General features: G+C 44.4%; 1 protein-coding gene across 8 annotated transcripts in view; it reads left to right on the top strand.

The window, feature by feature from the left end:
• Positions 1-12,354, top strand: part of LOC105197768 (optomotor-blind protein) — a 90,883-nt gene that overhangs the window by 34,226 nt on the left and 44,303 nt on the right. For 3 of the 8 annotated variants that reach the window (XM_026131596.2, XM_026131593.2, XM_026131592.2), the window contains 2 exons: positions 46-159; positions 1,860-2,022. In XM_026131596.2, the coding sequence (XP_025987381.1) occupies positions 46-159; positions 1,860-2,022 (277 nt within the window). The remainder of the gene's footprint in view (positions 1-45; positions 160-1,859; positions 2,023-12,354) is intronic. The other 5 variants (XM_026131599.2, XM_026131594.2, XM_026131595.2 and 2 more) reach the window with 3 other exon arrangements.

Here is a 12,354-nt window from a genome sequence, read left to right as displayed (position 1 = left end):
TGTATGGTGTGTGTCTTTTTTTTGCGATTGCAAAATTGTTCGCAGACGCATGTTTCCCGCGTATAAAGTGAGGGTGTTCGGGTTAGACAAGCAGGCTAGCTACATACTTCTAATGGACATCGTGGCATCGGACGAATGCCGATATAAATTTCACAACAGGTGATACCTCTGACCCTGCGCGATCGTAGCGATCTTGAATCATTCCTTTCGATTACGATTTAAAACTCTTACCGTTAGCACTTGGAAATTTTTTCGGAAAGTGCACTTGATTAAATTTTCTTTTTCTGGCATAGAAAATATTCCAGATATAATTTTCGGAATGATTCTGGATCGATCCCGATCGCAAAGTACAATATCTGTAACCAGGAGACTCTCCTGAAATAAGTGTGGAGCGTGCGCTGCGAACAATTCCTCATACTCGTCGAAGATAATTTATTTGTAACCCTATGCAGTCTTATCGTGTGTCCTTAAATACGGTTAATCCATTCCGCCGTGCGTAATAAATTCACGCTCGATTTCTGCATTTTTCGTGCGAAAGATCGATTATGGATGGTACTTGGAAAATTCATTTTTTGCAAATGTTTAATTAGTAAATATCTGTATATTTGTGTGCTTTTGTGAACGAAGCAATATTTATAAAAAGAAAAATAATGAATGTTTGATTCTCTCGCAGAAGTGCCACATAAGGGACGGTCCCATGGGAAATTATTTCGACTTGTATGGGGATCGCAAGCCTTCACATTAGTTAACCGAGATGCTTCGTGAATTTCGTACCTCTGTATTTCTGAAAAAAATTTCGCGTGCGTATATATTCCGCAAATAAATATCACAATTCTCTCTCTTGAAATTCCGTTAAACAGTCGCGCGCATTGATAATTATTAAATGTTTCGGTATATCGCGGCTCGTGATTTAAAAATGACTTTCGCGTGTGTTTGCTCGTTTTCGTTTAAAGTTTCTCTCGAATTTGGCCCAGCGCAAATATTTGCTTAGCTGCAAAAGTGAACAACCGTGTATTTCTTTCACGTACTTTCGCGCACTTCTCGACGGCCGCGGCGCGGCACCGGGAACTTTTTCGCAACAGACATCGGATCCCGACTTGTTCCGACAGAGGGACTCGATTAGCGCTCTCCACCTCGAGAAAACTCTCGCGAGGCATCTCGGATACCGATGTTCGGACGATCGAAACGCAGACCACAATGAACGATTACATCACGTCGGCGACCGCAGCCACTTTGAAACTCGTCGAACGAGTTCTTCCTCCGGTCCTTCGCGCTCGAGTTTGACCCACCTGCGACGACGGGAAAGAGCACGAACGGTGGACACGCCTCCCTTAAAAGACAACAATCGCGTCTGGTTGATGCTCGCGGCGGGTCGGAGCTACTCGAGCCAACGAGAAACATCGGGCATCTCTCTCCTCGAATCTTCTTTCGCTTCCTTCTAGATCATCGGTTTCGTCGTCTGCCTCGAGAGATTCGTAGGCGAATTACCACTGTTCTGCGAGGAAGTTGTTGGAATCTGCGCGATTATCGGAAGCAGGATTAGCACGGTTCTCGTTCCAAATTACGGTAGAGTCTAGATGGCGTGTAAGATGTAAACTATTAAATATTTTCGCCGTAGGTCGTTTCGTTTGAGATATACAAGAGCCAAATCAATGACGAGATAGAAATTGATGTTGAAATAAATTACCGTCTACTTCATTGGACATTTTCTTGTGGTCTGCATTTCGATCCGAGCGATTTGTTTTCTCAGATAACGATGAAGAGCGTTCCTCCGTGTCTTCATCATTGTCGAGGCATGTTACACGTGGCAAACTGCACCCGGTAACTTTCTAATATATTCTTACGCGTGTTGCGAGCAGTAGATGGATGGTAGCGGGTAAGGCGGATCCGGAAATGCCGAAGAGGATGTACATACATCCGGACTCGCCCAGCAGCGGCGAACAGTGGATGCAGAAAGTCGTAAGCTTCCACAAACTCAAGCTCACCAACAACATCAGCGACAAGCACGGCTTTGTAAGTACTGTACGTAACGCCAACCAAACAATTACTTACTTACTAGTTACTCTAAGCTTGCTCCTTTAGTTTGCAATTAATCGCTAACTTGAACCTGCCTGAAACGTGCGTGACAGGCCGATTCAAAATTGCGAAACGGCCATGATCGATGTATATGCATGCAGCACTTTCAACGATAAATTTTTTGCAACGATGACGATCAGTGGAATACAAATATTATTGAATCGACGGATCTCTATTTCGTTTTGCCGATAGAGTTCTAAGATCTGAGGAAAAGTAACTATTAAAATGTGGCATATCTTTTATTGACGAAGCATTGATGTAGGAAAAAATTAATGAAGACAACCGACACTTTCGCTCGTGTGTGTCCGGTTAACAATCCAATTTTAAGATACGCACGCCGGTCTTTGCATCCCAATAATAATCTCTCCCCGCCCCCGCGCGCGTTAATCGCATATAATCGCACCAGCGAAGAGGCAGATTCGCGAAAATCAATCGGGGAAACCGGAAACAGAGCAGTCGCGTTCCTTCACAGTCGGCCCTGACAGACTCCGTCAGGCGCGCGCGATCGGATTTCCGCGCGGATACCTAACCGCAGCGTAATCCTAGGATTAAGTTATCGCGATGGATTTCGCCGTCAAGTAGTTTCGCTCTTTCCCTCGTGCTTCTCGCTCGCTTCGCGCTTCTCTTATTCGTCTTCTTCCTCTCTATTAGCCTCGGCCGCTTGTCCCCTTGATCCCCCTTCGCTCACGTCTTTCCTTTCTTTTCGACGCGGGGTGCGCGGAAGCCAGCATTAACTAAAGAAGAAGCCTGTCCCCTTTCTGCGGTGGTTCCATGGTGGTTCTGTCTCTCTTTCCCTACCTCGTCCTTTTTTGCGAATCCTTTTTGCGGCAGCCCGTCGGCGCCCTTTGAAGGATCTTGCATCGCTGGCTCGTGAAATCTAGTCCTCCTTACCTAGAGCCCACCCGATGTCAATGGCTGTCGTGCAGTGCGTGGCAGATCGACCTTTGTTAAGACTACTCTTCTGCTTCCTCTCTTTCTCCTCTCTCTTCTCTTTCCTTCTCTCTCTTCTTCTCTGTTCCTTCCTTCTAACTTCCTTTTTCTTTCAACGTCTCTCTTTCTCTTTCACGTAAATACTCGCATAAACACGTCTACGCGCCAGGCGAAGAGAGAAAAGCGAATGAGTACTTATAAGAGAGTGAAATGAATACAGGAAGAAATAGAGAGAGAGAGAGAGAGAGAGAGGAAAGAGGAGCGAGAAGGAGAGGGCAACGGGCAGATTGTCGTCGAAAGGTAATGTGGCCACGACATTATGCATGGTTCACCTACATCGTATGACGGGGCAGTGCGTCTTCCGCCCTTAAGGGCTCTCTCTCTCTCTCTCTCTCTATCTCTTTTTTTCTCTCTACTGAGGTAGAGAGACAGGATCGAGTTTGTGCACGAGCCCAGAAAATGCCTCTCGAAAATATCTCCCAAACCCCTTTCTTGCCGCGGCTAATAGACGACAGCCCTTTTCACCTGGTTCAACCCTTTCCAGATTTACGAAAGATTTGGTTCGGAGAAGTCTTTTGAAGGATTATGTGTTTTTTCACGCTATATTTCAAAAGCATGACTATAAAAGCAATCTGTATGAATACAGATATGGTGAAACACAAACTTGTTAAGAAAAGTGAGTGTAGTAGTTGCTCATCGGCACAGTCAAAGATGCGTGACTTGGTTTTTTTTTCGAATATTATGAAATTTGGAAAAAATAAACGTGGGTGACGTGTGGCTTCGTGAACGATTGACTTGACTGTTGATCGACCCACTAGCTAGTGGATCGTGGATTCTTATCCCATGTATGTTCGATATTTGGAAGGTTTATTAGAGAAAACAAGAGAGATTTACTGGGAAAACCATTTGCGTTTTATAATCAAATACCTTAACTGTTTGATGTGCTACATTGGTGTACAATAAAAAGATTCCTAGTTTCAGGGCAGTCCTTTGATGGGCAAGTCAAATAATCAAATAATCACAATTTTATTCTCTCTCATATTGTGAAGAAGACACACGGGTGCAAGTTGAACATATAAAACAAAAATTATAGCTTTCCAATTCAATACAATTAAGTAATATATCTCTTTTTGTTTAATTTTATAAAACATCTATATATAAATTCAATTATTAACTTTTATATATAATAATAATTAAAATCGCTCCAAAATTCTACGGTTAAAACATATGTCGCGTTTCGGGATCCAAAATTCGTTGCTACTTCTTTTTCCTACACGAATCTATTAAGACAATAGAAAGTAGAAGTGTTTGATTAACAATCATCGATGAAGCTTGACTTTGAGTTTGACCTAAATTTTCGTAGAGATTTAACTTTATTCTTAAGGAAAGCGGCTGAAGAAATCTTGAGGGAAAAGCAGTGAGGAGAAGCGAAAAATTAGCACGAACAACTTGGAATCCTTTTGACTCTAATCCTAGTGTTAAAGGGAAGGAGAGGGAGGGATGACTATGCACCGGGCCTTTTGTCGGGAAATCCTGGCGTGGCAAACAAAAACGAGACACTGCCGCCGAGTCTTGGTTCTTCCGAGATGTCTTCGAGAGCAATCCGAAGGGAGGGTCTAGGCCGCGAGTAAATATCGGTGAAAGGCTGTCGAGGACCGCAAACAGGAAACTGACGGTGCGTTACCAAAACGGTCGGAGGCATCCTGGCGACGACAGCGGTTGAAAGGACCTCGTTACTCCCGTTTTAAAGCGACACCGCATGCGCTTCTTCAGGCGCTAGTAAGCATTAGGCGTGGGAATATTTGACAGGATGAAAGCCGTAGGGGCGGATTTGTTTTTTAAATAGAAGCTGAAATATATGTGTGGTTCCATGAAACGTTCCGTATTCCATTAATAATCGATTAAAGTGCGCGGTGATGCGGGTGTAAAAAAAAAACCATAGAAACATAATTAGCTCTTGAATCGGCGTGTGCCTTGAAAACATAAAGGCGAAATGCACAAGATTTTACAAGAATTGTAAGAAGGCATAAAAGATTCCGCCGCATGATAAAAAGAAAGAGTCAATATTTATTTTGCGTTGTACACATATTTATTTAACTCTGTTGTTCCGCTCGGGTCTATTTGACTAAAAATGCATTTTATTTTCTTACTAATATTTTATTTAAAAACTTTTTCTCTAGCATTTTGGCGACTTTATTAATGCAAGATTTCTCTTGTATAAAAATTTATTTTTTATTTATTAGAGCTTTTTTATCCTATTGATCCAAACAATACGATTGTACAGTAAACTCAAACAGACGAGTAGAGTTAATAAAATAACCTTTGCTTGTATAAAAGCGAGATTTTTACGTTGGCGACAATATATTTGGTACCACGGGGCGCTGTGTTGCTGGCGCTTTTGAACCACGTTGTTCGAAATGTACATATTTTCGTTCTTTCGACTAGCCCCGAGCGCAATCCGGTGGCAGGTTCACGGATACCGCCGCTCTTTATTAATTGTCGGCGATCGTCTCTTTCTTCGCGGTCGAGGCGCGTTATCGTCATTACGGCTGCCCGCTAATGAAGTAGTTCGATTCGGCGAGCGAGCCGTCTCACCGCGGGACACCCGAAATACTGGAAATACTGGAATCGCGAGCGACCTTCCTCCACGTCGCGGGATATCGCCTCTCTTAGACGCTTTATTTCGCTTCGGTTGCAACTTCTCGGCCAAATGCTTTTAGCTGCTACTCGGATACGTCGCCCTTACTCCATCGCACACTCTAACGATTTCATTGCTCTGACGTTGTTCTCAAACTTGTTCGTCATTTTTCCTCAAAGCTGTCGTTGCCGTTTGCATGCGAGTTTACGAAGCGTTCGTGTACAAGAAACACTCGCGTTTCCAAATCTTATCGAATATCTTTAACGAATGGCATATTGAAAAAGTGGGCACTTTCCATCGACGTGTTCCGTATTTACATAATTTTTGCCAGGAATATAATGAATATTATAATTAAGCTCTCATCTATAAAATGAATCTTTTGCTCGATTCAAACGTCAGCGAAATAACGGTTCGCAACCATCTTTTATTTCATTTATCTTCCGCATCTAAATACTCCCGTCCACCGTGACCCACATCCGGCGAATGACATTCTGATGAATCGCGTCCGTCGAAGGTACAGCCGAGAAACTATTTCATAGGCGCGAAATTTCGGTATCGCTCGATACGTGCTCGACATATCGCTCGGAATTCCGTTCGAAATCAATTTCCAATTTTCGCCCGGCCGTGCACGCGCGTGCAACGGGCACACACAGCGGAAGCGGTGCATTCATATCCGCGTGTGCGCGGGCGCGGCACGCAAAAAAATAAAAACATCGAGAAAGCGCGGGGGAGAATTCCTTTTTCAATTTTCCGAAAAAATTAAAATGGGGAACAATCGGTCTGTCGGACGGAGAGCGACCGAAACTCGATCAAATGTGCCTCGCAGCTTTAATTATCCAGCGCCCAGCGGCGGAGCTTACAGAAGCACGGTCGAACGGCGCTCGTGATTTGTTTAGTAATGGATACGTGCCTGTAGTAGTATTCGTTAGTTGACATTCAGCGATAGACCGATATGGGACGCGGCTTATCCGAGAGATAGCGTTTCCCCATTCTGCCTGTCTCGCGCCCGCGCGCTCTGCCTCTCCGTGATTTTTTTCTCCCGCGGCATTTGCACGTTCCGCGTAAGGACGGAGACCGCGTTCTATGATAATATTTAGCGCGATCTTCGCACCGCGCGACGTGCAATTTCGATTGTTTGTCAGTGGAACAAGGATAGTCGCGCACGAACGCGTTTGGTAGCATGGCAGTCGCGATTCTCAATAATATACACGGCTTACACGTGTATTCGCGCGGCGTACGACAAATAGAACGCGCGGTTATCCGCAGACCGCGCACGCTCTTGCCTAGAGAAGACGCACGAATCGTATCGGGTGTACGCTAGGATCGATCTCGATCGCGCGCGTCGCGTCGCGTTGGCTCATTGCGTGCGTCGCGTCGTCGCGTGCACGCACACGCATGCTCGTTCATTACGGACGGCTCGCGTGTCCCGGGGGGCGTCGTGCCATGCGTGCGTGCGTGCGTGCGTGCGTGCGTGTGAGTTTCGACTCTCGACGGTGAGTCGCGGGGGCCATTTTGCTGTCCGCCGCGCGAGGAACAGCCGATTCGACGATACGTGTCGTGTCGCGGACATTAAAGCCCGGCCGCGCGCTGGATGCCGCGACCCGTTTTCATGGGGATTAGTCACGAAAATCGCGACGAGATTGCGCGCGCGATTTGCATCGGCGACTCGTCCGCACGCCCAAGCGGAAAAGCGTACGATTGTGGTGCCGATGTGGAACGCGCGTGCGAGTTCATGCTTACCTCGCCGATGATTCTTTAACCCTTTGAGTGGTAAAGTGGTACGACCGTATATTTACCTTCGTGTAATTCTTGCCCCGAAATGATATGCACGTTGTACTTTTATTTCTACCGTTTCATATTATATTTCTAGTTTTAGTTGTATTACAACAAGAAAAAAGAAATTTATAATTATCCCCTGAAAAAAATTGTTGGAAAACTAAAAATATTTTAATTACAAATATGTTATTGGACCGATAGTGTAACAACACAATGAAAGTAAGAAAGCCTTCTTCGGACGCAGCTAGATCTTAGTGCTTATATTTATTCGTGTGATTTTGAATTCGGAGAAGTATATAAAATTGATCGGTTGAATTCGGAGAAGTATATAAAATCATACGAATAAATATAAGCACTAAGATCTAGCTGCCTCCGAAGAAGGCTAAAAATATTTAGTTTAACTAAATACTGAGTTTAATTCTTGATTAAAAAATTTTAATGGTCGTCATGATTAAACTATACCTTTCTTTTGTGCAACCAAACTGTTGAATTAACCCCAATGTTTGGTTGAACGTAACGGACTAAATATTTTAGTTTTCCAACTAAAATGTTTTCACATTTTTTCTGACTTCGCTATCATTATTTTTCTTGGAAAAACTCACCATCGAGATGCATCAGAAATCACTCAAAGGATTAATATATCACGGAACTCGTGCGTTATTTTATATTTGTTTTAGCGTAAAATCCTTATCGAGTGAAAAATATGAGAGCAAGGGTCGTTCGAAAGGGATGATATTACGTCTAGTGTGCAGGAACCTTTATACAGTCGCAAAATCACTGTCAGCGATACTGTGTTTATATCCGCGCTCGCACACCGTTGACGATTACGATCGTCGCGACTTTTGCAATTTGCGTAAGTTATCGCGGTCTGAAGAGATCGTTCCGGTTTTGTAGGTACGCATTTTGTCATTATTTACGACGCATAAATTGGCGTTTAATATTCTCCGCGTGTTCCGATAGCACCGGTATCCTTTCGCCGCGCACGTCGGGAATCCGTGTCGCTTTGTTCTCGGCACCACTCGTATTTACCTAATTATCGGCGAAGTGTATCCTTTACGTTCTACCCACACACGCACTTTGTGCCCCGGCTTTTTCAAGTTCATTAATATGACTCGCGGCGAGCCCGTGCTTTTACTGCCAACAGTTTTGCATCCTTCGCCTTCAATTTTATCGCTCTTCTTATTTACATAGCGATAAGCTTTCGCCCCAGCGTTCGGTCGGCGAATGCGCTAGAAAATATCGCAGCACGAGCGATAAATAACAAATATCAATTCGTTGAGACACTTTTTCTCCTCTCTCCCTCCCTACACATTGTTTTCTCAAATTAAATCTCGGTGCTGGAAGAATATCGTATTGCAATATGTCTTCTGCCCCCTCCCTGCCTTCTGGCTATCTTCCTATTCTCGTTTAATCGCAGTATCGAAAGAACAATTTTCTCGCGCTGCATTCTTTTACATAATTTTCAATTTTCATCTTATCGAATAGCGTTAAACTAACCTGCGTTACGCGTCACGCCCGTTTTTCCACTTCGTGCAAAAAAAAAACCAGCTCGCTTCGCACGCAGGTATTACTAAATCATTTGCCCGCGGCTGCGTTTCGCACGCACTCCGCAAATTTCCCTGGGGGTTCGCCCTCCGGCAACAATAGAGCGCGAATTCTACTATGAATTCTAGTCGATACGAGAAGAAAAGAGACCCTCGCCTCGAGCATTATCGTTTGTCGGACTTGGAAGCGGGCGAAAGAAAACTTTTGCGTTTCTTCGTCCAGTGATGGTTACTCTTCTCTCTTTCTCGTTCTTATCTTTTTCTCACCCGTTCGCGTAATATATCTCGAATTGATTTTCGCAGCTAGGGAAGGCATGTCGGCGCGCGAATTCCTGAATCCTTAATGAACGTGCCGTTAACAACGGACACCCGTAATAACTGAGTTAAATCTTAGCGTGATCGAAGAATGTATATCGAAAATATATACCGTGTCCCTCTCTCTCTCTCGACACCCTATACTTTCGACGTCGCACACCGCTCGTTTGCACCGCTTCAACGTTTACTTAAGACACGCCGAATTAACGAGCGCGCGCTCATTTGCAGCTTCACGGCGGCGGGCTGTGATTCCAGCGTGACCTATCTCTTAAAATTTTATGATTCCCGAGAAACCGAGGCGACCGCGCCGCGCCGCGCCGCGACGACGTGACGCACGCACGCACGCACGCACGCACGCACGTTGTGTCCGTTCGTGCGTTTCGCGAAAGCCCCGAGAGGAGCGGCTCTCGGATTAAACGGCGATTAACGATCGTGCATTCCGTATCAAGACATCATCGTGTATCATCCGCGGCGGCCGGGTGCACGAAGACTTGCGCTGCGGTGCCGGGCAATTTGCGTCCGTCGAGCGAGAAACGGGCGTGGAATCCGGTTGAGCCGCCGCGGTGGCTCCTGATCGTTATAATAAATGGGATAATGACATAACGGGCACGCCAGGATCGAGAGCGCGCCCGGGTCCTAACGTCGTAATTATTACTTTCGGCTCGCTCGATGCTCTCCCTCTTCTCTCCACTCGTATCCTTCTCCCTTTCGTGTTTCCCCGCGACTACGCCAACACTTTTTCCTCTAGAGCGCGCGAAAGGACGCGTCACCGAAATTGTACGCTCGTAGAAGGAAGACCGGTTATTTTGGCCGACTACGGAATGGACAATGACAGTCTACACCTACGTCGCAGGACACGCGAGCTGTTTCCTTACGTGTAATTCGTGCAGCCGAGGCATAACGTATGCAGACGAGCTTGCAAGCTAGATTGTACCCTCGTCTCCGACGCTATTCCGCTTTCCCTCGTTGTTAAAAGCGAACTCTTCGTTCAGTATAACTAAAGCTTTATTCGCGATGTATAGACGTGTAATGTCTATTGGTCGATCGGGCGAAAATTCAAAGAAGGAAATAGACAAGTGTAATAATAGTTATCCGTACACTATTTACCCAAGTGTGCAAGTTAATGAGTGAAGAGGCGTTCGCCTATTCCGTCGACTACTTCCTACTTTATTTGTCAACTTATTCACTCGTATGCAACGTTTCTACGCGGTTCTCTTCGGGAATAATGCAGGTTCAATGAACTCTAAGCGTACAACCGCGAGAAGATCAATACGAAATAATTGAACGTCAAACACAGGTAAATCAAAGATGTACAAGTGATGCAAAGAAAAAAAAATGACAATTGGATATTGATCGTAAACACGTAGATTTTAATAAGAAATAAACTTGAAATGTCGCAAACAAAAATTTCAATACTGCAAGATTACGACGTACGACGACCAACGCATTGAATGAAGAGTAAGATCGCAGTTAATTCTACTGCGGAATTATGACGGTGATAATCCGTTTGGGGCTCCGTTATCTCCTTTTTCACGCCAACTCTATGCTCGCGCTAACTAACAGCCCTCCTTTCCGCCGTTCGTTAATCAACGGTCGCGTACGCCGCACTTGTCTGCCGACCGACCTTCTATTTTTCTCGTCTTAATGCCGACACGGCATTCCCGTAGGTCGCACTTGGCGAGCAATTTACCGAGCGACGAGAAATCCACAACGTGGATTTTACCGCCGCTAAATTAGAGTCGCGAGCGCCGTTTCTCGTCAGTATAAATGAATTCGGTATTTGGGACGAATTGACAGAGCGTACGTTGCTCCATCCGAGATTTAGGATTGTTGACAGAGTTAACAATCTCGAAATTTTAAGAACACATTAATTTTTTGATGAATTCTGGAACACTTCAGATTTTAGACTACCACATTACTTAACGTATTTTCTTAAGGAATATCTACAATCTACCGTTTAAAAGTTTCAGCATGCCTAAAGTTTTTGCCAATAATATTATTTTTCATATATTTTTTCATAAAATATAAAATTATGATATATTCCTTTATTTTCTATTATGGATTATTCAATAAGGTCACGAATTGTCGAAAAATAATTATAAACAGAAATTATCAATTTTCTCAAGTAGATAAATATTACGTGAATCACGTGAAAGAAAAGTCAATTTCAAGTTTTGCGCTAAACACTGATAAACATTTGAATGTCACGTAGGCGACTAACAATAAAAAGATGCTTTGTAAATAATACCCCCGTAGAATCCAAGCACCGGATTGAAACAGAAGTTTTTAAGATCGCCAGTAAAGCACGCAAATTGTAATTATAAACTAAAAATGATATCAATTTTTCTTTCAAGCGGTACATGATATTTGTGTTTTTCAAAAATTTATGAAACTTTGATCGTATCTGTATGATACACAAAAGCAGGTAGACTAACTGTGAAAACACATACTCAGCTTAGAAAATCGTAAAACGTCGGTAATAAATAGCTTTATTCTTAATATGCGTGAGGATAAATCTCTCGAAGAATATATCTGTCTCTGATATCTCCGGTCGTCTTCTCTGATATTTCTGTTCTCGGTGCTTCCGCTCGCTCTCATTTCCCGCATGTAAACGCCGCTTTTCCGCGCTGTAATATTCAATTTGTAGGTCGTTACGTGGATACGTCACCTGTCGCGTTTCCGACTGAAAATTTCACGAGCGAGCGCGCGCGACTGCCTTTCGGATTCGCCTAGTTTCGCAGCTGTCGGCGTCATTGTTCCTCAGCCGGCGATTTTTCCGTCCGCGATATCTTGGCGAACGCCGGAGAACGCTAAGTCCGAGTACGCCGCAAGCGTGACAGCTGTCACTCAGCGGGTATGCATCATCCATGAGGTTGGCATATTATTCCAACTAGCAGCATTCATTTCGCAAGGTCGATCATTTCACGCGAATTTGTGTGTGTGTGTGTGTGTGTGCGCGCGCGCCCGCGCGTTAGTACTTACTGGCTGTCCATCCTGACAGCGAAACCAGCCATTCTACTTCCAGCGATTTAATCGAATCGATGAATTTTCCACAAGCGTTCGTGTTACCGGCGA

Source organism: Solenopsis invicta, chromosome 10 (genome assembly GCF_016802725.1).
Source record: "Solenopsis invicta isolate M01_SB chromosome 10, UNIL_Sinv_3.0, whole genome shotgun sequence".
NCBI classification, from domain to species: Eukaryota; Metazoa; Arthropoda; class Insecta; order Hymenoptera; family Formicidae; genus Solenopsis; species Solenopsis invicta.
This window is presented reverse-complemented; position numbering and strand designations above follow the sequence as displayed.